This window comes from Empidonax traillii, unplaced genomic scaffold (assembly GCF_003031625.1).
Source record: "Empidonax traillii isolate 1590-97213 ecotype Southwest subspecies unplaced genomic scaffold, ASM303162v1 scaffold1345:size128070, whole genome shotgun sequence".
In the NCBI taxonomy this organism is placed as follows: domain Eukaryota; kingdom Metazoa; phylum Chordata; class Aves; order Passeriformes; family Tyrannidae; genus Empidonax; species Empidonax traillii.
Genome location: NW_020956538.1, coordinates 6,727 through 31,718, shown reverse-complemented (window position 1 = coordinate 31,718; position 24,992 = coordinate 6,727). Strand labels below are relative to the sequence as shown.

General features: G+C 35.5%; 1 protein-coding gene across 3 annotated transcripts in view; it reads left to right on the top strand.

Moving 5' to 3' along the window:
- The window catches only part of CUL2 (cullin 2), a 39,148-nt gene that overhangs the window by 10,198 nt on the left and 3,958 nt on the right, over positions 1 to 24,992 (top strand). For 2 of the 3 annotated variants that reach the window (XM_027906719.1, XM_027906720.1), the window contains exons 4-19: positions 719 to 813; positions 3,414 to 3,519; positions 7,979 to 8,061; positions 10,804 to 10,890; positions 13,915 to 14,011; positions 14,105 to 14,215; positions 15,416 to 15,578; positions 16,538 to 16,662; positions 18,106 to 18,213; positions 20,168 to 20,227; positions 20,595 to 20,723; positions 20,835 to 20,921; positions 21,407 to 21,559; positions 21,945 to 22,022; positions 23,721 to 23,787; positions 24,628 to 24,830. In XM_027906719.1, the coding sequence (XP_027762520.1) occupies positions 719 to 813; positions 3,414 to 3,519; positions 7,979 to 8,061; positions 10,804 to 10,890; positions 13,915 to 14,011; positions 14,105 to 14,215; positions 15,416 to 15,578; positions 16,538 to 16,662; positions 18,106 to 18,213; positions 20,168 to 20,227; positions 20,595 to 20,723; positions 20,835 to 20,921; positions 21,407 to 21,559; positions 21,945 to 22,022; positions 23,721 to 23,787; positions 24,628 to 24,830 (1,752 nt within the window). The remainder of the gene's footprint in view (positions 1 to 718; positions 814 to 3,413; positions 3,520 to 7,978; positions 8,062 to 10,803; positions 10,891 to 13,914; positions 14,012 to 14,104; positions 14,216 to 15,415; positions 15,579 to 16,537; positions 16,663 to 18,105; positions 18,214 to 20,167; positions 20,228 to 20,594; positions 20,724 to 20,834; positions 20,922 to 21,406; positions 21,560 to 21,944; positions 22,023 to 23,720; positions 23,788 to 24,627; positions 24,831 to 24,992) is intronic. The other variant, XM_027906721.1, reaches the window with a different exon arrangement.

Sequence of the window (24,992 nt, the reverse complement as noted above, 5' to 3'; positions counted from 1 at the left end):
TTTAAAATTACAAACTCTAGAGAGAATTACAGTTGAGTTCCTAGGATCATATTCTTCCTCACAAATCATAATAATTAGTTTAAATTTTTTAACTTATTTCCTTGAAGTATGAATATTTTGAGAAGATGAGTACATCAGCAACATTTTAGTTGATGATTACCTTAAATTTTGAAGGACTTGGGCCTAGATTAGTAGAACTTCAAAAGTGTTTTATGTTTGTATGTATCTGTGCTTTGTTAAACTTGCTTTATTGCATGATTCTTGGTAGGTATAGGGGCTTGTCTATCCAGTAAGGCACACTGGTTATTGTTAGGTTATCGTTTAAATAGTTATCGTTAGGCAGTTCCTCCAGTGTGCACGTGGCTGAGTGTATTTAAAACTGGTGTGTTAGTGAGGGAGTAATTATGCAAGTTATCCCACCAGTATGTTGTGAAAAGATGAACCATGCTAATTCAAGCAAGTACTTTTGAAAAGATCAAATAGAAAATCATACAGTAGAGAGAATATTGTTTTTAAATGCAAAATAAAGCAACTCCAGTTGGTGTAGCTGGTTTACCAAAAGTTGGTAGTATGAAGATGTGTTAGTTTTCTGGTCATTGCAACAATGCAACAATTCTGAATATGTGATTGCTATTCCAAAATGACAATCCCATTATAACTTTCTAAGTATGCATGATATTTTCATACTAATTTTAGTGGGGTGTGTGTGCCTTCACAGAGAGTTCTGGAAGCTGAAGAACAAGTACTGGTTATGTATCACAGATACTGGGAAGAGTATAGCAAAGGGGCAGACTATATGGACTGTTTATACAGGTAAGATTTGCAAAAGAGTTATTAAACCTTTGAAATTATTACAGTGATCTGCAGGTTAAGTTGAAGAACGTTGCTTAAAGAGAGCAGTAGATAAATATGCCCCAGGTCAGTTTTGGAGAGAATATAGTTATGGTAGCAGAACATGAGCAAAAGGGAATAATGCCTCAGCAGGTTATCTAAGATGGTTCCTACTCTTTTTTCATTACTAATATATTTACCTGATGTTGCAGTGCCAAATGTGTTGGTGCTAATCAACCCTGCAGTGAATTAGGTCATAATGCTAGTGGTTCTTCTGCAAGGAGGGCATATGTTTTTTTTTTTTTTGAGAGAATGTTTTGGATGAAAGTACTTCTGAAGACCTTAAGATACATTCTGCTTTTTATCAAGTGGTTGGAGTTCTTTTCTGACTTGCATGCCTGCTCTCAAAAAAATACCATAAATTAGTTAACTCTTGTATCCCAGGTTATAATTTGTGTAGTTCTTCCAGCAATGAAAACTGATTGATTTTTTACAGCTAATAATCTTAATGCTATTTAAAAATAGATTCCTTTAGGATTTAAATAGGCTTGCATCTCTGCTTCTAATCTGCTAGGTACTATTTGAAACACTAAAATGTAAGACACTTATGAGCAAAATTCGTAAAATGCAAAGCTAATCATGGGATTGGCAAATGAGACAAATGTTTTCTTTTTTTGGTGTTGATTTTGATATGTGTTTTTTTTTCACCCACCCTCCTGGGTGCATTTTGCTAGGAAAACAAATTCAGATTCAGTTTGAAAACTAAAACCCCACATATGCTTGACTCTAAAATATAGGTGATAAAACTGGTGGAATAAGAAACAGTTGATATTAAAGAACCTTTTTCAGTTGTTTTGGTTAGTTCTGATGATCAGAATAATAGATAAAAACAATGCTGGACATTGGAGCTTATCAGTGTCTTCGTGCTGTTACCATTTTCATAGATACTGGTAAAAAATCTGGTCTGTGTACTTGTATTTCAATTAATTGGAGGGTTTTCTTATCCAGCAAATTGAAATTAAGTGATTTAAAGAAAAAAAAAAAAAAACAGCTACAGAATTTTAAAAATCTGCTTATCATTAAAATCCTGAAAACTAAACACACATAGTGCTGCTTTTGTTTTGTTCCTTCTTGTCTTTTTTTAAAACACTTGTAATAATACCAGCATATCAATGTATAGCAGTTTTTAGTTCTTTATGCTAATCTTGGTTCTCCTTCTGTATGTACTGATGGAGAGAAAGGGTGTGAGTGAGGGGACCACAAACCTTTCCCTTCTAGCAAGTTTAACAAGAAAAAGCAGACTGGCAGCTGTTGGCTTTGTTCACGTGGTGTGGCTGGGAAAAATACCATCAAGGAGCATGCTTGCTTAGGGCTGGTTTTCCAGCTGTTCTGGATGTCCTCACAAGTTGTGTATGAATAGTGGGCCTGTAGCCTTCTGCACAGACCTGCATTTACAGTTTGTGATGGTTATCAGTGATAGCAGAGGGGTTTACAGTTCTCTGTAAGAGTCTAAAAGTAGGTTAGGCCTCTGTATTCCAGTTTGTCATCACTGCCCTGTCACAAGTCTTCCTTCTTTGGACTCTGTGGTGTCCTAAATTCTTTCAAGTTCACAGGTTTTCACAGCATGTTTCTCCTTTTCTCCATTGCTTGGCTTTTGCCTTCCTGCCCAGAGTGTTCAGGCATCACAAGTCTGGGGCAGCCTCTGAACACTGAAGTTTTCACTGTCTGAAACTGGGCATCTCAAAACTGCTGGTTAGATCAGAAGTTAAAAGAAAAAACATTCTCAGTTGCCTCCTTTAAGCACTGACATAAGAAATATTATAAGTGTAGTTATGAAATACATTAGAATTTTTTCCCAGCTATGAGAGAAAGAAAAGGATAATAAAGCAGTTTAAAATATAGTATTTGCTGAGAATCAAGAGGGATGTTTTACCAGGTCTTGCATAGAAACCATTTTATGTTATTTATAAAAGCTATGCACACAATAGTAAATACTGAATACAAAAAAAATAAGCATTTATAACATTTCTTATATAACTGTTAACTAAAACAGTTTCTGCAAATTCTTCTCTATAAAATTTGTAGTTTGTCTGTTTGCTAGTTATCTGACCTGGGTAAGGGATCATAACTGAAAAAATTTCGCCCTCTTAAAATTGACAGTACTTCTGTGTTTCAGTCTGAGAGAAATGCAAAGTAATAAATAACAGAGGTAGAAGAAAATACTTTTAACTTAGAAATATCTAATACTCAGGAGGAGTGTTTTTCATTAACAGTAAATAAACTACTATCACTCTAATAGTCAACTGCTCAGAATTTAGCAGTTATTTTGCATATATATGAATGAGCTAATATGGCAATGCATGTAGATAGGTTGGATTCTTACACAAGTATATTGCTCACCAAGAAAATGCGGACAGTACTGTGCTGTTTTAATATGATGTAAGGTCTTTTAAATCGAGGTAAATTATATTTTAAGCCTTTCCTACAAATGGCACTGGTATTGGTTAAAGAAGGTTATATTTTTTAAAGACATTCCGCAAGAACTTTTGCTTGTTTTGATTAGAATATCTTTATTTCTAAAGGTACCTCAACACACAGTTTATTAAGAAGAACAAATTGACTGAAGCTGATCTTCAGTATGGCTATGGAGGGGTGGATATGAATGAACCTTTGATGGAAATTGGAGAGGTAGGTATCTCTGAAAGTGGGCTGGATACAACCTGTATTCTGAAGTACTATGAGTTCAGCTCTGTCCTTTTACATTTTGACTTCTCTGTGTCACAGAATAGGAATATTGTAGAGTATGTAAGCACTTTGTAAAAGTGCTTTGTAAAATGAGAATACAATTTTGATGTAGATAAATACTGGCAGATGATAAAAGCAAATATGAAAACTATCACATTTTAAAACTGAAATTCTCCAATAACTTGCAAACACACTTTGGATTATTAAGTGACACTTAAGAGAACATTTCAAGGAATATCAAGAAAACATTTCGAGGAAGCAATAATTTTGTTTTTGGGAACCCTTGAAATGCTACTTTTAGGCTTCTATTTCTTTATGACACAAAGTACAAAAGCTTTTTTTTCAGATTAGTCTTCTGCACATTTTTTAATGGGGACCGTTTTGAACTTCAATTGTAGCAACTCAGATTTTTGAAAGAAAAAGTAGATATTCTGTGCACAAAAGTGCCATGTAGGGAGGGCTTATCTTTAAAACAAATAATTTGTGGCAAGCACAAAGGTATTGTCACAGTTGCTAGTGGAGAGGCTAGGAGTAATTTTTAAATACCTGTAAAATAAGAAATCTTACCAGCAGGACTGTAGTAGGACTACATTCTGAGGCTTCACCCCGAGCACTGAAACTATGCAGAAGTAGAGTTTGTGTTGTTTGTCACTTTATGGCTACTCTTACCATGAAGTATAAGAAAATAAAACAAAAAGACAATTTTACAGTTAAGAAAGAAGAAATTCTTTCAAATTCTTTAAGATACAACTCTTCAGTATGTCTTTAAAAATGTTTCAAAAACACCTTTTCAATCTGCATCAATATAAAATCACAGTCCTGAATACAGTTGAGTACTAACTTGTTTTTTGAATGCTTATATGTGTATCTGTTTGCTTTGGGTCTGTATGTACACACGCTGCTAGCTGGAGAATTTATTTTATTCTGTCATTATATGTTTTAGTGTATTGTTTTTTTTCCTTTCCTCTCTACATTTACCTTTTTCTCTATAGCAGGAAGTGAATGCCTCTTCTCTTTTGCTTTGGAAGGCTAGAGAAAATGTTTCTTTTTTGCTTTATGTCGTAACTTGACCTGTCAGTGATGACTGTTCTGGCTCTTTGATTTCATTGCTTTAAGCAGAAGATCTCTGCTGCCTTTAGTTAAGAGTAAGGAGAGATTGTGATGCACGAGGAAGCACCTTCTGTACTTCTGACCCAGCTGATGAAGAGGGCACTGCCAGTTTAAATTGCTGATCCTCTGCCAAGTTGGGGATGGGCTGAAACAAACACCAGAAACATTATATGCTTTAAGTCAAGGCATTTCAGGGAAAGAAATTCTTCTGTCTGTGCTGTCTCCAAGGCTTGCAATCACTACCATCTATAAAGGCTTATCAGAGCTTGGAAGTGCATATTGCTGCACTGTTCATGGTATCTTCAAAATGGCATAAATCTCATTCCTTAGCTCCTCAGACTGAGGTTTAGCACTGTGTGTTCCCACGATTGTCAGAGGTGAACTATAGTCCTGTGTGAATGACTGTTAGTTCAACTGCTTTGGGGGCTGGGAATAGGTCTGGGATTGTTTTTGGATGATGCTGATGTATTAATGAATTCTCCCCATTTGAGTGCTGCTCTTTTCTGAGGTATTGCCCAAAGGATGGTAGTGGCAACTTTTGTCCATAGCTTTCTGCCATAGTTAATGTTTACCAAAGAAGAGCAGACAGCAGACTCGATAAACCTGGCTTTTTTGAGTACTCATTTTTTTTCATCTTTGTGCAATCCTGAGTGGGATGGAAGGGCAGTGACACACACTCTTCTTCAAGCTTCCCAGCCATTGTTCCAAGGAGGATACATTCCTAGCTCATCTTTTGGGCAGGATATGGGGAGGGTCAAGATTCTTAAGATGTAGCTGGCAGCCTTTTGGCTTGTGATCAAGGTGTTCAGATGACAATGTCTGAAATTCTACTAATGAGTTTTTCATTACCTCACTTCCCAAGACTCCTTCCATTTCTCTTTAATAAATACTGTCTTTGTAATGTGCAATAGTGGGAGGTAAATTTTGGGTTTGAGGCTCTAAAATTAATCTATGTTCATGACTGGTATGTCCTGGTTTGTCCTGAAAAACAATGGAGACTTGAGTCCTACACTCTTATATTAAATTGCAGCATTGATTTTGGTGAATTCGTTGCTCCAGTTCACGTTTCTTGACCTACAAGACACTCACCAAGTTTATCAAGTCTTTGGAAAGTATTTTCTCTTTAATGATAGTTCCTGTAGGATTCTATTTTTTATTTTCTTGATTGCACAAGGGACTTTAACATTAAAGTCCAAGTATTTCAGTTGTTTAGAATGCAAGGAATTATCATTTCTCCTGTTTTAGATGACTCAGATGATCTAACCTTTATCTACTCAAGAGCAAACATGTTTATTTTATACATAGTTCTCTTCGGTCTCAGCACCAAGTTACAGAAGTAAAGCCCAGCATTTGTAGAAGAACTGTACTCTATGTACTGAGGTTTCTACCTCAACATCACTCATGTGTGCTAATGAAACTTTGAGAGCTTTTCAGTAACCTCAGACAAGCACGTGCTTGTTTAGTTCTTCTGGGGTGTGTAACAATAGGTACGTACACAAGGCTGGATGTGCGTATGTGAAGTGTATGGGCACGGCTTCCAACAGCTCATCATCCCGATAAGTGTTGCAAACATTCAGTAATTGTTGTCCTGGGAAACATACAGGATGAGATCAGTTGGTGAAAATAGTCTGCCAGTGCTTGCAAGAGGTTGCTTCTTTCCTCTCTTATGTTATGAATGCATGGTAAAGGATACTGCTTTTCTGAGTTGTGCACCTATCACCACTTTCAAATTCCTGAGATTTCAATGACTCCATGGGAGCCCTGAATAGAAGGTAATTAAAATGTGCCTTTGGTTTTTTAATTCCCCTAGAAATAGATTCTGGAAAATGGAGAAAATTGCAACGTTCTGTATTGTCAGTCTAGTTGAAGTAAGATCAGTTCCTCTCTTCAAGGAGGAAAAACTGTCTTGAACTAATATATCAGGTTGCTGGATTGACCAGATTTATATGACTGTAGTTTATTTGACAAGGAAATTCCAGCAGGCAACTTGACAGTGTTGTCTCCCACAGTAACGTGAATCTGCTTCAGATTGGTAGCTCATATGTGAGAAGGACCATGCTAGAGACCACATTTCAGAACAGATCTACCTGAGGTTGTTTCTCTTCACCTCTTAGGCACAGAAGGTGCCACTTCTTTTCCTTTTTCTTCCCCCCCACCTTTTCTCTCTCTTCGGAGCTGGCTTCTTTCAGTGTTCTCTGCTGGATGAGTTCCTATTGTCTTAGGGAAACTTATTGTTCTGCTACTACTCTCTACAATGCAAGACAGTAAAAATCACTCCTAGGACAACTTGGATTTCAAAACATTATCTTTTGATATGTAAGCAATTTTTTATCTCTTCTTTAACCTGTTTATGATGCAGTTGGGTCAGGTTTATCTTCTGTACCCTGTTTTTCAGCATGAGTTCTGAATAGCTGGTCAGAACAAGTTAGTCTGCTATTAAAAGGAAGATTATTTCACAGAGTGGATAAGATTGGATACCTACTCAATATCTATGTACCTGCTTCCAGTTAAGACATACCTGATCAATATTTTAATTTTTAAAGCTAATGAATGACCTGCTGTGTCAAAGCCTTCTTAGCAGCAATATTCTCTCTCCTCACTCAGGTTTGCAGTTTATTTTTTTCCAGTCTACTACTCACTAATAGGTGTTTCTGGAGGTCTTTTATTTGTGATTATTACCTATATATGAGGGACATTCCCTTTTGTCAGCTGAGGCTTATTTTGCAGTCATTGTTCGAAATACTGTGATTTGTGCACATTCAAATGCTGCAGGTGGAAAGGTGTGTTATTTACCTACTACTGTGCAGATGTTTTGTTTATAAGTACGCTCAAAATCTGCCCTTGTAACCAACTTGCTTAGGGTCCTTATATCCATTTGAGAACACTTGATGGAGTGGAACCAAGGAATGAATCAGTTCTATCAGCTGTGCAGGAGGAGTGCAGGCTAGGAAGGATGCATTTAGATACTGCCTGACTAGAAATTCTGTGTCTGACACTACTTGTGTTCAGATCTGTGTGATCTTCATCCAAGTGCAGTCAGATGTTCTGGGAGAAAAATGTGAAAATAATGTATTAATATATTGAGGAAAGGCAGGGTAGAGGGGGTTGGGGAGGGGAGAATGACAAAAGAATTAAAAAAGGAGACAGGTTATCTAAAAATTTAATTTTTAACATCCTGAATGGGAAACGGTGTCATCTGGTATTGTTCTGGGTTTCACTGGGTTTTTTTTTTTTTGGTTGGTTGGTTGGTTTTGTACTTTTATTGATGTAATCTTGTGTTGTGTCCTGACAGCTAGCTCTTGATATGTGGAGAAAATTAATGATTGAGCCACTGCAGGCCATCCTTATTCGGATGCTCCTCCGAGAAATAAAAAAGTGAGTGCTTGATTGTTTTTTGTATTAACACAGTGTGGGTGAGGGGTATTGCACTGTTTTTACTTTGAAAAGTCTGTGGATTTTGGGCGGATTCCTTTATGTTTTGTTTTGTTAAGGTAACTTCTTACCTGATGATGATGATGGTCTTTCGGCTTTTCTCATTGTAGCTACGTATTTGTGGCTTGCACGTGTAGAAAAAGGCTCTGAAAAGAAAATATTCCACTCCCTGTAACCTCGGGCTAGTGATCATCTCAGCTTTGGCAATCCTTCTTATCAGTGGGATTGGGGAGGAGTTAGAGTAATTCTCCAGATCCCAGAGGATGCCTCTTGCCTTTTTCACTGCCTGATGCTGACTGCTTATGGCATCTGTGCTGTCAGGAAACTTAAGGGCCAGGCCTGGGCAAAGATTTGCCAAAGCCAGAGAAGCTGTTTCTTTGCATGGGCTCCAGAACAATTCTTGCTTATCTGCCAAGAAGACTAAGTTCTAGGTTTCTGTTGTTCAGATGAGTGCCTACACTTAACAGTTCTGCTGCTTTACTTGAATGAAATGGAAATAATTATTTGTTTGCACTTTGAGGGGAAATTATTATTTTATTTCTGAATATTTTTTTTTTTAACTTCTAGACAAGGACCCGGGTAGCTACATGACTTGGGACTTTTAAAGTTTTGATTTAAAACTTCTGCTTAACTACTAAAGGACCCTTTTATTTATGCAGAAACAGAAATGTTGATAATTACTGCAGATCTTGTTTGTAGTTGTAAGTTCAATCAGTTTCTACAGTTCTACTGCAATTTAGGGTATCTCTGGAGTTACTGATGACTGGGGGTTTTTTAAGTGATTACTCAGGTGACCAGGCTAGTGTAGGTAAACTGAGAGACTGAGGTAGTTTGACTGGTTGAGGTTCCTTTGACATGCATTTGATCAGATAAAAACTATTTATAAGGCATTAAAAACCTAATTGTAATATTTTATTTTTATTTTTTATTCCAAAATAATGTCTGTCTTGGATGGCATTTCTGAGGCCAGGAAGTATTTATTTGCTTTCAGTTGTTGAACTGTAGTTCTTTTGTAACCAGGGCTGATACTGCTTTATCCATGATATTTATACTGTAATAGTTTATTTTTACTAATGGAGGATTCCCTAATTCATTGCGAAGAAAATTCTCCTCTGTTACATCAGGCACAGGGATGCTGAAGACTTATTTTAGTTAATGTGTGTATTTCACTGGTGGGTGGGAGTGGAAATCTGTGTAAAAACCTTTCTCAGCAGATATCTGATGCCTCTTAAGAGTAATGGTTTGTATTTACCTTGAGGCTGACTGCAGACCTCACAAGGGTGTTTAGATCAAGGCTGTCGCTGGCTTTGGAGGAGGCTTGAAACTAACAACTTGACATTATTTGTTAATAAACTATTTGGAAAGTTTTAAATAAAACTCGAGTCATTGTTTCTGATTGGATCTGGATTTTCCCCCCTTCTTCATTAAGGATTCTTTTGTGCGATCTCAAAGAAGTTAATGCAATTCTGCTTCTCCAAATATGCATTTAACTATTCATACTAAGTTTCTTTTAGCCACTTTGTGAACTGCATATCATTTAATGAATTATATGAGAGAGAATTACTTGTAGCTTTTCTTCCTGCTATCATGAAATTTAGGGTTTGCTGTGGGAATTCTGAGGACACCCTTTGCATGTAACTATGTAGGCTGGTTGCTGTTCTTTGCTGTGATTTTAGTGGTCAATACAGTTTTTAAAAGGCAGTTTTAAAGACACTACTGCAAATAACTGTTAAATGTCTTCTAGCATTGAGTTCAGGAGTTCAGGGATTAAACTAGGTCTTTGGAGAAATATCCATAAGTTACATCTGTCAGAGATGCAAGAATATGCATGGGAATAATATTACCTAAACATTTTAATAAAATTACTAATACATGTATGTGCTTAAAACCTCTGTAATATACCTTCTTAGTAGTACTTGTGTGTGCATGGTTCTATTTATTACAACACCTCTAAGAAACTAAAGTTTATGTAGATGGGACAGTTGAACTTTTCTAGCGAGAAGATTTTGCTGAGCATATGATGACATGTGGAGTTGATAACCAACACTGTATTCAACTGGCTGCATATAAAAGTATGTTTATTACTGTACTGGAAAAGGTAGGGGAGCAGAGCCACAAATTTTTCTTTCAAGTGTATTTACCTGAAATAAGTGTATTTATCTGGAATTTTAAAAAGACTTGTGACTAAAATATTGAGCGCATCAACTTTTTTAGAAGCTATAAGATTGTGCAATACAGTACACATTAAAATTAACAATAAAGTTCTTTTGGTACATGAGAATAAAGAAATACAAGTAGTGACTTGTGGTTCAGCTAAACAGGATAGCTAAACTGATCTAAGAGTTTACTGATGCCAAAAAAGAGCAGGCTGTGCTCTACTACCTTTCGTGTGCTGAATTTGGAGCTCATCTAGTCCCTTAGTGAACCAGCTCAACTGCTAATACGACAGAAAACCATCTCAGCTGTTATTTCTTCAGGTTGGCACAATGAGTCAATTCAACAAAAAATTAGATGAGTACCAAAGCAATGCAAGAGAAATAGAGACATCCTTGACTGAGCAAAAGGGAGCAGGGTTAGCCCCCTTGAATGGCAGAGAATTCTTAAATCATGTAAGCCTGTCTTGTCTGACTGCACTAGTTAATACAGAGTTCTGAATATAACACACTTTCTCCCCCCTCCCTCTAGCCCAAGCACTGCTCCTACAAGGCAAGCTGAATATCAACTTAAGCATTTTTGTTCCAACACAACAGGAAGCCGACAAGATCTTGAATTGTGAGAAAATTCATCTATGAAATTCTTAAGCAGAAATAATTTGGAAATTATGCAGGTGCTATCTCAAATGACAGTGTGATTAGTACAGACTAACCAGGAGAGGCTTGTCTGCTAAAGATAACTAACACTTTCTAACTAACTGGACCTATTCCTGTCTAAGATGATACATTATTTATGCCATTTGTTTGAAATTAAAGCTTTTGGAAGTTATCTTTTTAAAAAGATATTCAGAAGAGGCTCTTCTAATTGACAGTGAATTATGTAGTTTATTGGCCTCAAAAGACCTTTGGTTTGATAGAGCAGAGCAGTTCTTTTTGAATGTTGGAATCTTCTTTTAATGAATCCAATATTTATTACTGTACCTTCAATTTCAAAAATGTTCTTTGGGATTGTAGTAGTAGTGCACTGTACAATACATATTGGGCTTCCACTGTTAGTTTAGTGTTAAGACAGGAACAATATAGAATTAATATTAGCCAGCACGACTTCCTTGAGCTTGTGTTTTGTAGCTTTCTCCATTTCTTTTGAAAAAAGAAACTTGTCATCACCTGAATTAGTGGAACTTGTGTGTCTAGCACTTTATGTTTTTATCCATGTTCCTCACCAGACATCATCATTCCCTGGTATCCTCCCAGATATCCTGTGACATCCCTGCTTTAAACTGTGCAGCAGCTGCTATGTAGCTCTAAGCATCCCTATTGCTTGCCTGCTACTGCCAAGAAGGAAGATGTACATTTGATAGACTTCTACTTTGGTGGGGTCACCATTTTCATTTTAGTTTGGTAGTTGCTCTTACTACTACAACTTTCATGAAAGTCATCCTTGAAACTTCTCAAATTTTCTTGAAACTAGTCATTTGCATTACAAATTCCTGGGAACAGAGTGCCATGGTGTAAATAAAAACCTGAAGCTGCTGCCAGAGCAGGCACAGCCTGTTCCATGCTACACTTGTTTTCATTTATCACCTTCCTGCAATCTGACCTCTGCTTCGAAAGCTTGTTTCCTCCCTTCCAGCTCTTGTGTGGAGTGTGTCTCCTCTACTTTTACAGCTTTTTCCTAATGATATGTTGTCCTTCAAATCCCTTGGATCTGACCACTGCTGTCCCCTCCCCTCTCACAGCTGCCTGGGCTAACATCTGAAGTGGCCTGTGAGCTGAGCAGGAGGGAGCTGGAACTGGAGCTGTTGTTGCAGTAATGCTTCCTATGTTTGCGTCACCAGTACCTTTCCAGGTCCAGAACCCTGCATGTTAGAGCTGGGCTGTACTGTCTCTTGCCAGAGCCCTGCTTTGGAATATGCTAAACTCTTAGTTCTGTGGCTTCTTTCACTCTATGACATAGCACTGTGTTCACAGGCTGCATGCATCCTGCAGCTTTGCATGTTCCTGGACCCCTCCAGGCTGGAGTTACATCCAGGCCCAGTGCAGGTGTTTCACTTTTCCCTTCTATGATTCTGTGCTGCTGCCTCCGCCATCGTAAACCAGACCCTGCAGAGGGATGTTGGCAAGGATGCAGGGCGTGATTACATGTACCTAAATTCGGATTTGTTCTATTGGTTCAGCTACCACAACCAGAGGAAATCTTGCTGTTCCCTGGGTGGAAAAATCAGACCATCCCTGATGGAACCAGTTAGTTCAGTTCACTTACAATGAGTGATGAAGCTGCATAAACCATACTGTCACTGCTCATAATCTGTTAGAGAGCTACTTCTTTACACCCATCACGGGCCTAAGTTTTCAGATCCTAGAAAACAGTGGTGTTTGAAAGCAATTCCCATAATTAACAGTGTTGTGAATGAATGAAGATGGTCTGGTGTGTATAGTAAGGTGACTGCTTGTGCGACTGTCCTGGTAAACCTCTCCAGCTCATGGGCATCCTCAGTAATTTTGTCAATTACAAACCAAAACAAATGACATGAGCAAAATTACTGCTCCCCCACACCACCCCAGCCAAGATGGGTATATGGTAATGTTTGGGTTTGAAGTGCATTTTTGTTGGGTTTACCTTTTTTTTTTTTTTAATCTGTCATGTAAATTATTCTCCTATACCAACGAAAGTTTCTAAAGAGAACTCATTTTGTCTTTCTAGTGCAGTCTAGGTAAAGTAGAAGTTCTTATTCTATATACATGCATATATGTGTACTTCAATATTTAAAAAGAAAAACCTTTGAAATTACAAGTGCTTATAGTTAAGTGTAAATATGCTTTCGTAAATCATATTTTAATTCTACTTAACACCTTAGGAGTTAGGGAATATTTTTTTACTTTGTTGCAAAGTGCATATGAGAAGTGGTCTTTTTTTTTAGAACTTTTCATGTCTTAAGAGGGAGTCGCCTCTGTTTTGAGTGTGGGTCTGTTATTTCCAGTTTTGCAAAGGACTGAGCAGTAATGTTCTTAGCATGCAAAACACTTACTGTAATTACTTTTGTTTTCAACTGAATGGAACTAAAGATAACATTTTCTTCAACTCCCTAATTTGAAGCTAAGAAATTGACTGGAAAACATAAGGTTTTCCTTTTCTGATGTATAATTAAATATTGTGACAATGTGCCTGGTGTGTTATTTGTTCCACTTGAAATCTACATGTTAGATAGTAGATACTCAGAAAGAAAATAGCATGCTTCTTGCTGTGGTGCTAGTAAAAACTATGGATTTTTTTGGCAGGGCAGGAGTGTGAAGGTAGTCTATGTAATAAAGGCTACATATTTAAGATGGCACTTCCTGTGTCTTTTAAACTACTTGGTTTGAATATGCAATTTGGAATACTTATATCCTTAGCAAACACTTGGAAATTTCATGACCTGTAAATGCTTTTGAATAGTTTATGAATTACTATCTCAACAATTTAAACATATGTGAGAGAAAGAAGAGTGCATTTTTTATTGTAAGATAAGTCTTCTTCAATTTTGCCAATTTAAGCAGAGGAGTTTACAGGAAAATGTTTTCATCCAATTTTATTTCATTCAGCTGTCAGAAGAGTTACACCAGATACCTGCATTTTCATAAATGTTTACTTTGCCTATTTCAGTGATCGCTGTGGAGAAGACCCAAACCAGAAAGTAATCCATGGGGTTATTAACTCCTTTGTTCATGTTGAACAGTATAAGAAAAAATTCCCCCTAAAGGTAGATACATATTTCTGATTCTGTGTTTTTAATTTTGAATGTTAATCTAGTATATGCATTATTTGTCTTTTAAAAAACAATTCTCCCTTCTAGTTTTATCAGGAAATTTTTGAGTGTCCTTTTCTGAATGAAACAGGGGAGTATTATAAACAAGAAGCTTCAAATTTATTGCAAGAGTCTAATTGCTCACAGTACATGGAGAAGGTAAGAGATTCTTTGGTACACATACAATACCTAAAATCTATTATTATTTTACTGATTTACTCATTTTTACATGTTTTCCTCTACAGTTATAGTTATTCTTTGTTATGCTTTCATGCAATACGTTTTGGTGACATGGTTAATCTGAACATAATCTACAAATCTGAACATAATCTACAAACCTTGCTGGGCATGGATGGTTGGCATCAAAATATATCATAATAAATAATAAATTAGCGGCATGTAAAGTAAAAAAAAAAAGTTGATCTGTATTACTTCCTCACTTCCTTGTTTTCTTTCAGTTTGGAGTAGCATAAAATGGGAGTTTTTGCATCATAGTGGTTAAAGACTTTAAGCTGTTACGGAGCATTATTAAAAATTACATACTCTGAGATGGATTTGCTTTTGTTTTGCTTTGTGGTATATAAAGTCAAGTAATTGAACTTGTAATTCTTATACCTCGTTTGAGAAAACAAAGATTAGAAAACAAAGATTAATATAAGACTAGGAGTCAGTCCTTGGTGCTATAATGTCCACACTACCAATATAGAAAAGTTAAGGAGAAGGCTGTGAAATTGCTTTTAACTACAAGAAGCATAAGCTAATGGTTGCACACCTGTGGTGAAATTTAGGGACAGGCTAATATTTAAACTAAACCAAAAGCAATGTAGATTAATTTTGCCTGTTGTTAACAGTCTGCAACTGCACTACTCTCCCTAGACTCTCCTCACATTCACAGGATGTAAGTGCTTTTATGTCAGCATTCATATGACTTATTTTATGATGCCTATTTCCTTCCTGTACCTATTGAGCAGATGTTTTATGTTCAAGCAGATGGATTTGGAGCACTAAAGTGATTCTTATAGTCTCTTATAGTAGATATTCTGGTAAAAAAAATTTCTGCTCCAGAAAGAGCAAGAAGTGTGGTAAGAGTAATTGGGGAAAACTGATCACAAAGCTGAAGGGAAAAAGAAGTTTTAAGAACTAGTGAAAGCTGCTAGTCAGTATTCAGAGCAGATGGTATTATTTCAGCAATAGCCTAATTCAAAAGAGCAAATTTAGTTTTTTGACATCCTGCACAAGTTCTTTTGTAATTTTTACTTATTCTTGTGTCTCATTTTACATACGTATACTGCTGTATATTCTGGTTCTATATTGGTTGTTAGTATTTCTTCAGCTCTCAGTTTAAACACTTGTCTGCAGGTTTTAGGTAGATTAAAAGATGAAGAAATGCGGTGTCGGAAATACTTGCATCCCAGCTCATATGTCAAAGTGATTCATGAATGCCAACAGAGGATGGTAGCTGATCACTTGCAGTTTCTACATGCAGAATGTCACAATATTATCAGACAAGAGAAAAGAAGTGGTAAGTCTGTGGTCACAAAAAACATGAAATGGTTTTTGTTTTATTCATTTAGCATTGGGATTTCCTGTCTTCAATGGCCTTCTGTGCACTTAAGTACTTTCAGCTAACATTACTTAACTAGAAATCCCAATTCAACCCTGAATGATGTTTTTCTTTTACCATGTAATTAATTTTCATTCTTCCAAATATATAGTCAAAACCTTTTTTCTGCTGTTAACAACCCTACTTTTGGCCAGTGCTCTATCTCTTTCCTTGTCTTAGCTTAAAAACACACAGAAGTCCTGTGTCCTGTAGAATTGATTGTATTTTATGCTTGTGTTTTCATTTGTCCTGAATCTTTTGTGATCTCTTGTCCCAAATCCTTTTTAAAGAAGATGTTCTTATAATTAGATTCCCTACCTGACCAAAAAAAAGGCTTCCTGATGACTACATGCTTCTTACCCTTGAAAGAATGCTTATTCTTGCATGGAAGATGGTATCTATTATGTGAAACAAATTATTTTTTCACAGCCAAACTCAAATTGTATCTAATAATAGTGTTCAGTTTCCAAGGAGTTTTCCAAGTTTGATCAGAGCTTGGATCTGTTTTTTATCAGCAGGGAGGGGGAATAAAAAAAAAATCATAAAATAGCAGTTGCTTATTTTCTAATCTGAGAAAAATTTCAAGCCACCACTGGCATAGTATTTGTCCATACTAGCCCACCTCTCTTTTTGGAATCTCTCCTAAAGAAGCGGTTTTGGAAGAGTGAGTTAGTCACAGTGGCAGGACTCAGTAAATACTGATATTAGCACTACTCTTTCCTCTTTTTATTTTGTCAGTGATCTGGTGAATGTTAATTTTTTTTTTTCAAAACAGTTTTGTTTCAGGTTTTAGGCAGTTCTGTGTGAAATTATGATACTATATTGTGTCAATTTTTAGTGTTTCTAACCATGTTCTATAAAATGTATCTCTGTTACAGACATGGCAAATATGTATACTCTGCTTCGTGCTGTGTCAAGTGGTTTACCTCATATGATTCAGGAACTACAAAACCATATCCATGATGAGGGCCTTAGAGCAACCAGCAATCTTTCTCAGGAAAATGTGAGTTTCCTCAGGCAGCTGATTTGATTAACAGTCTTGATGAATTGTTTGCTCTTTTCCTGTTAGTCTATTCTGTTTGGTTTTTTTTTTAAATTTTGTCGGTATGAAATTAGTTTGGAACATGATGGATAAATTGTAAGCTCTGATCAGCACAGTTAGCTGTGTGACACATATCTATCCTGGGAGTTGATTGTTGTGATCTAACCAGAAACAACTGCAGCTAGATATTTCTCATTGTTGCTTGTTAAATGCTGTCAGGGCATAGGTCCTTTTGTTCTACGTATGTATTTTTTTCCTGAGTTTCTCTGAAGTCAGTGGCATTTGCTATTCTGGTATATTAGGAACCAGTGATTCCTTTTAATTTAATTATATGTTATTTGTAAAGACTTGACATCCTGCCCTGATTTCAGTGTGATGCTTTTCACTAATAGCTTTGTAGTCTCATATTTTTATGTAATTTCTGAACATACTCTGGCTTAATTATTTTACTAAATTATGTTAAGCTTTTTTCAGTTCACATATATTTAAATTACTCAGTTCCTATTTTGTTCCTCTTGCATTGCTGTTCAGACACAAACAGCAAGTGTTCATTTGACATTATATTTGTACCTGTGTGTACATCTTACTGTCTAGATGTGTGCTCACTTCAGGACAGTGACTTCAGCCATCCAATGTTTGTGTCTATAATAACACATAAATAAAAGCTGTTACAAATTCACTAATTCACTGACTGCACAGGAGTGCTTACTCTTCTGTGACTCCTGTGTGCATATACAGAAAATGAACTGAAGTCTTTACTAGTATATTTTGCTTTCATATTATTTGTAGGCTTATTGAGCTTATTCTTTCAAATTTATAGTGTCTGCACAGGGAAATAAATACAGAGCCATGAGGGTGATGACAATTCACAACCTTAGATAATTTCCAAGTGTCTCTCTAGGGGCTCCTCCTGCTCCTGTCAGTCCTCTCTATACAGAATGTGATGCACGAAATTCAGTAGGAAAATGCAAAAGGATCATCCAGTTTTTGTGTCTCTGAAGTCGGTGTGTAGGAGAAGCAGCTGTTTATTTACTTGAGTCGCATTTTGACTTGATTGCTGTATTTATGTGTTAGCATTAATGATTTTTGGAAAGGCTAATAAAGGACTTTAGGGTATGATGGGAAAAATTAGATAGCATGAGAGCAATATAGACCCAAATCTTTGTTGGATTGAAGGACTGTAAAATGTAGCCTAGTCTTTTTATTTCCAAAACATTCTCTAGGACAGTTGCGGGAGAGTACAACAATGCAGAACCAATCCTCTCAATGACTTAATCACTGTGGTATTAACTTTTTTATAAAAGAGTTATTAGGAAAAGTTCTACAACTAATGTAGATATGTTTATGTGTAGATAATACTACTTTTCTCATTAACTTACTGTCTGTTTTGTTTACCTCCTTTAGATGCCAACTCAGTTTGTGGAGTCAGTTTTGGAAGTACATAGTAAATTTGTTCTACTCATCAACACTGTTTTGAATGGTGATCAACACTTCATGAGTGCCCTTGACAAGGTAACTTTTACTTCAGTAAACAAGGGATTGGAAAACAAAATCTGGGACCCTGTTTCAGCCTCACCAGAATTCTTCAGAGCATCAACACGTTCAAAAAGCTAGTTTTTCTAGCTTAGAAATGCAATAGAACAAAAGACAAGCCAGTGTTAGGGGGAAAGATATGTACAGAGAAAACTGCTTTAATACTTCAGTGTTCATAAAGAAAGGCCTTTCTTTCCATCACATTTCATAACACAAAAAGGGTGCTGGCACATTTAGTGTAAATGTAAGTGCAGATAATAGACAACTTGTGGGGTTTGGGAGGTTTGGTAATTCTTAAATGCATTTGAACTTGAATTTGCTTCCTGACACAATGTTGTTCTCAGTACTACTTATATAGTAGCTTTGTAGTCAACTTGAAAAATCTAAACAAAGAGTATCTGAAAATTCACAGTACTACAATCACTGTCACAATAGGTAACTTTTTGCAGGAGAGACCTGCAGTTGAAGTTAAATAATAAATGTAGGGAAAGAGGCTTGCTGCTCTTATTTTAACATAAGGGTTCTAATTGATATAAAGTTTAGTAATAATATTGATTGCAACTATTAATTAGAAGTATCTTTCCTCTCTATAATTTCCTGTCATGAGATGTAGACATATGGTTCATTGCTCTTTGGTGGTATTTATTGTAATTGCAGTTTGTAATTAGGGTCATAGTCTAAACTTTAAGTTTCAGCCAAAGTTAGTCTGAAAAGGCACAGTGAAGAAAGTACCAATAATAGCACCAATAGTAGTTACCCATCTGTATTTGTGATATAGGGAAAATAATTATTTAGCATTCAGTACGAAACACATCTGTCTCCATTGCAGTTAATGTCGTGTACCAGAAGGTGGAGTAATACAAGATTGACAACTACCTTTGGCTTATAGCATGATAGGTTTTGTTAAATACATTGCTTGTTCAGTGATCATTCTTACAATAAATGTTTAAAATATTAATCTACTGTTAATTTTTCATGGTAGATATCAAAACTACTGTTGCTGCCTCCAGTTTTATTGCAAAAATGTGTTCCGAGCTTCAAAGTTTCCTACTTCAAGTCATGCATTCCTTTCTCACATGGATTCTAGAGACCTATTACCAAGTTTTGCAATGCTGACATACTGTACAAAAGATTTGGTTGTCAGTTCATCTTGATAATAATATCAACCTTTTCCTTCCATAGAGGAACTGTAATTCCTAGGAACTGTGGTCACGCAGTGTTTTTGGTTCAGTGTTAGTTTAAAACGCTAATTTAAATGTGATGTAATAGTTTATAAAGTTGATTATTCTAACATCTTTTTTTCAATTCTAAACTGATATTATCTCTTTTCTTTTTATCATATTCAGGTTTTCTTTAGCCACCATATTGTTTGTACTGCACTGCTTCAAATTTTGACAATATTTTCTTCCTCTTTAGTTTATCAAAAAATCCAACAACCAGAAGAACTTGTAGTTTTTACTGTTATGAGCACACTATATATGCTTTTCAGCTCAAGATACATGCTGTCAATATAATCTACTGTTGATGTGCTGCTGCTCAAATCTACTTTATCTGCAATTATTCCTAAGTCTCTTTCCATCCATACTTTTGGACCATAATATTGCTGTATTCAAAAATCTTCATACTTCTGCAAAGTTTCTAATCAGAACTTAATGTGTTCTCCCATTTACTCTAATTAGCTTCTGTTCCTCTACTCTTTCCACTTTTACTTAACTCTCAACTTAAACATATGTAACAGCCTAATTCTTCCAGGGCAGTAATTGAAACTTTTTTATTCGTTGTTTCTTTTTTGATCCCCTTTTGTGTAGTTCAGTTTTATAGTGTCTCAGATGGTCTTTGCCTTGAGCATTTTTTTTTTATTTCTTCAAATCTCATAAAAGAAAAAGGTATAAGTTATTTACAATTTTTCTCTTTGCTCTATGTCCTTATGTAGGCTTTGACATCAGTAGTTAACTATAGGGAGCCCAAGTCGATCTGCAAAGCACCTGAGTTGGTAAGTGATACAAGTAGAAAGTAATAATTCTTGTTTATAACTGTCAAATGAATTGGCATCACATGAATATCCAGTTTGTCACTGGGTCACCTTCAGGTGTGTATTTCAGTAGTAACAGCTTAACTTAAACACATGTTTTGTGGATGTGCAAAGTTGCTATGGTTCTATTTTTGGATATAGACTATTTTCTGTGGATGTAGAATGTACAATTTAGCCATGAATACAGCCTTGTAATAGAATGGGAGACCGTAAACTGTGACTTATTTCATGTTTGAACTTTGTGTAGAAGTTTGGAATACCTTGGCATAAATTTGTTCTCAAGCTTGGCAGGTAGATCTGGGTTTGATTTTTCTTTTTCTAATTTGAGCTGGCCAAGTACTGTGACAACTTGTTGAAGAAATCAGCGAAAGGAATGACAGAGAATGAAGTAGAAGACAAACTTACAAGTTTCATTACTGTTTTCAAATACATTGATGACAAAGATGTATTCCAAAAGGTAACTTTTTATATTCAGTAAAGGTTAAAATATTACATTTAAAACATACTTGAAGGATGTGGTTATGCTTCTTAAAATCCTCATACCCGTTTGTTTTTTTTTTCAATGCAGTTCTATGCCAGAATGCTGGCAAAAAGATTAATTCATGGTTTGTCTATGTCTATGGATTCTGAAGAAGCCATGATAAATAAACTAAAGGTAATGTAATATTCTTCTAACACAGAATAAACAAAGGAATATGTAGTGTTGAGAGGGAGCAGCAGAGGGTGCCAGAGGTAACTTAGCAGTCACCAACTCTGTTTCCAATAGCTGAAAGGAAAAACTAGGTTTTTGGTATTTTTGAAAGATATATGGCTAAGTATCATCTAGGCATTTGAGATTTTTATAAGGTTTTGGGTACTTTTATCAGATGGATTCAAGTGATTCATATTAACATTTTAAAAGTACCGAGGACTTTCATAGACCATGTGTGTCTTTCAATTTTATAGGATAACATTGTGCATAGAGTGAAATTAAGATAAATCTGGTGATTTCATTTTAGAATGTTTGTTTTCTATTGTAACTACTGTTTTCTGTAAATGTAACACTTCTGACTAGATTTTCATATTGTAGTAGTGAGTGGGCATAATTTATACCATAAGGACTGTTTTCACTGTGAATCCTCTTACAACATTTCTTCACAGCAAGCCTGTGGTTATGAATTTACCAGCAAGCTCCATCGAATGTATACGGACATGAGTGTTAGTGCTGATCTCAACAATAAATTCAACAACTTTATCAAAAACCAGGACACCATTATAGATTTGGGAATTAGCTTTCAGATATATGTTCTACAGGTACTAATGTATGTTTATTACTACTGAGTTACTTGTGCTTATTTTGTATGTTTTGATAACAAATGAACAATTTTTCTAACTATAACTGCTTCTTTTTGTGGAAACTGATGCTTTGTGATTATTGTAATTTATTTTCCTAGTGTTGCCTTTTAAAATTAACCCAGTAGCTCACTAAAAACTAGTGATATAAAATGTCTTGTGCTCTTGACTTCAATTAATGCCTTGCTGGGGTGTGCATAAGGAGCAGTAAAAAATGAGCAGTAAAACTTCTAGGGTCAATTTATTGTCTTATGACATAATGCACACTACAGATCTGTTTAAGAGTGTTACTTTTTTCTTTATGTCCGAAAATGTTAATGCTTTTATTTTTTCCCAATACTTCCAGGCTGGTGCATGGCCTCTAACTCAGGCTCCTTCTTCTACATTTGCAATTCCTCAGGAACTGGAAAAAAGTGTACAGATGGTAGGTTAGTAGGAGGCTTCTTGTAAACATGTGGAAAATATAAAATAACTCCAAATAAAAGATCAGAGAAAAACCTGAGCTGCTTCGTTTTATTTGGAAATCGTGGATATCCTGTTTTCAGTCTATAGGAAATATGTAAGGGTCACCCAGACACCTTTCTGAATTCCTGTATTTGCATAGCTTTTCTTTATTTTTAACATCTCTCTTCTACATTTTGTGATTGCTAAGGGAGATGTTAATAAATACAATTAAACCAATTGGTTCTTTCTTTAAAACCAATTCCTAATATTTAAAGAAAAGAAGATTCTGTTTCTAATATTAAGTATGAAAGATATAATACCAGATTAAGACACAAATACAGGGGTTTTGTCCTGTATATCATGGGAGTTATTCAAAATAAAGCTTTGTGCAAACTTCTTTAGGGCTAATTTTATGATTTCTCGAAGCACTAAAGGTTTTACTTTGACCAAATATTCTTTTCTTACGTGATTATTTCTGCTTTGTTGAGGTGAAGTGTTTTGTTATTTTTGATTATATTATTGTGTTCTAAATGTTACGTGTACAGTGTGTGTTGAACTTTTTTTAAAGTGTATTTACTGGTGAAGTACAGTTTACACAATAAAAATTTTGTATTATTGGACATAACAGATTTTTAAAAAGCAGGTTTTATACCTTAAGTTACTATGTGATGTAAATTATGATGGCAAATGTCTGTTTCTGTGATGAGGAACCTTTTTCACATATTGCTACTGAGTTTTAGAACTATTTATTCTGCTTATATTTCCCTCTATTAGGTGGCACTTTTAGCAATGTAACAGTTTCCAATCTATTCAGTCACCAAAAGGTGATTGATGAGATATTGCTCTTCTTTTTGAGTTCAAAATAGGAGTATTATCGTTGTGTCTCATCTGGAAAATTGTTACAGGCTTCTGTATCAGAAGCTGCTTAGAGTCTGGGTTGCCTGCCTAATTTCACTGTTTTGCCAGTTTAAAGAAGCAAATTTAGTCATAAATAGAGTCAGTTCTCAAAATTATAATTTCCTAAGGGAACAGAACATGACTTTGAGGGGTCTTTGAAAGTTATCTGACAGTGTCTGTATTTAATGTCAAATTTTATCATTTGACCCATAGAGAGAGTGTTCTCTCAGGATTCTGACCAGGATTTAGAAAGAAAAAAAAAACATTTTGCAATTGCACTTCAAAGTATGTGAATAACAGGGCAATCTGGTTAGCACCTTTTTCTGAGACTGCTGGAGCTTCCTGTAAATGTATATTTATCTGAATGTTGGACATGTACTGGTATTCATGCTATGTGGAGAAACACCCCTTTCTTAGAGAGGTCAAAATTTCTGGGTTTGTGTTTTCCTTCGGTGTTAATCAGAGTTGCCAGACCAAATCAGAATAAGCCAAACTGATGTGTACACAGTGTTGGCTATGCGGGGTTTAGAGAGTTTGATCCCATTGTGTGTAAAGGTTCTTTGGATCTGTTTAAGTTTTTGTCATTACCAGAGGTAAACCTTGTTGGGATTCAGTCATCATTCATGTTCCGAAGGAAAACGCCGTCATGAATTGATCTGCAATGTTTGCATCCAGTGGGGTGAACATAAAACCAGTATTTCTTCATTAGGATGGTAGGGTGATAATAAACTATTGTGAGTAGTTACATATATGACTAATCAAAGTTCATTTTGTTTTGCAGTTTGAATTATTTTACAGTCAGCATTTTAGTGGAAGGAAGCTTACTTGGTTACATTATCTTTGTACAGGTAAAAACAAGTGCTTTGCTAAACTTGTGATCTATACAACTGACAGTTATTTGCTAGAAGTCCTTTTCAAATGGCAACAGACTGTGGAGTTAGAACAATATTTTGCGTATAAAGTCAACAGATTATTTTGCATTATAAAGTAATATTTACTACTTGGTATTTCCAAAACTTATGTTTTGTAAACTTGCATATGTTACCTGTGATTTATTAAATCCAAGTAAAACTAGAGTTGTATGTTCTTAAATACAGAACTGCGGAGTTTATAATAATTGCCCCAGAATTGTTTTTGTACTATAGATGTCTCTTAGATAAATATTAAATAATTTTAAGAACGCTTATTATACTATTTTAATCAGGTGTATGAGTATCCAAGTAAATAAATATTTATATTTACTATATGGGAGTACATGTTTAACATCTTAGAAGTTATATATAAAATTATAGTTTATTTTAGTAAGTGTCAGTAAATCATGTTTTATTTCAAATGCTTTCAGTATCAGGCTTTAACAACGGAGCACCACAGCATGTTACATGGAGATGACAAACGAGACTAGCGTACAACAGTATAATGTTATGAAAATCTAGTTGGAATTTCTATTTTTATTATTATTATAAATTACATTGTGTTATTTAAAACAGCCTTGTTCTAGTATTCATAGTTAATCAGAGGGGGGTTTTTGTTGTAGACCCCATTCTGTAAGTGTGAATTCACAACATCCGTTGTCATCATCCATTTCAAGTGTTAAATGCAAGCTTGAATTGAATGTGTGGAAATGTATGAGGAGCTTTAGTAGTTAAACTTCAGATGACTTTTCCTAAAATGCTGTTGTATCATTTCAGGTGAAGTAAAAATGAACTATTTGTACAAACCTTATGTAGCCATGGTCACAACATACCAAATGGCAGTGCTGCTTGCCTTCAACAACAGTGAGACTGTCAGTTACAAGGAGCTTCAGGACAGCACACAAATGAATGAGAAGGAACTGACAAAAACCATCAAATCTTTGCTTGATGTCAAAATGATAAACCATGACTCAGACAAGGTATGCTGTAATGATATAAAAAAGTTTCATATTTTCAGTCTTGTCATTCTGATATTTATTGAGGGCTTTTTTTAATATAAAATAATCCATTGTTTACTCTCAAAACTGTATTATTGACCCTTGTGAACAATTATAAATTCGTATTTTTAAGGAAAGAGGTAT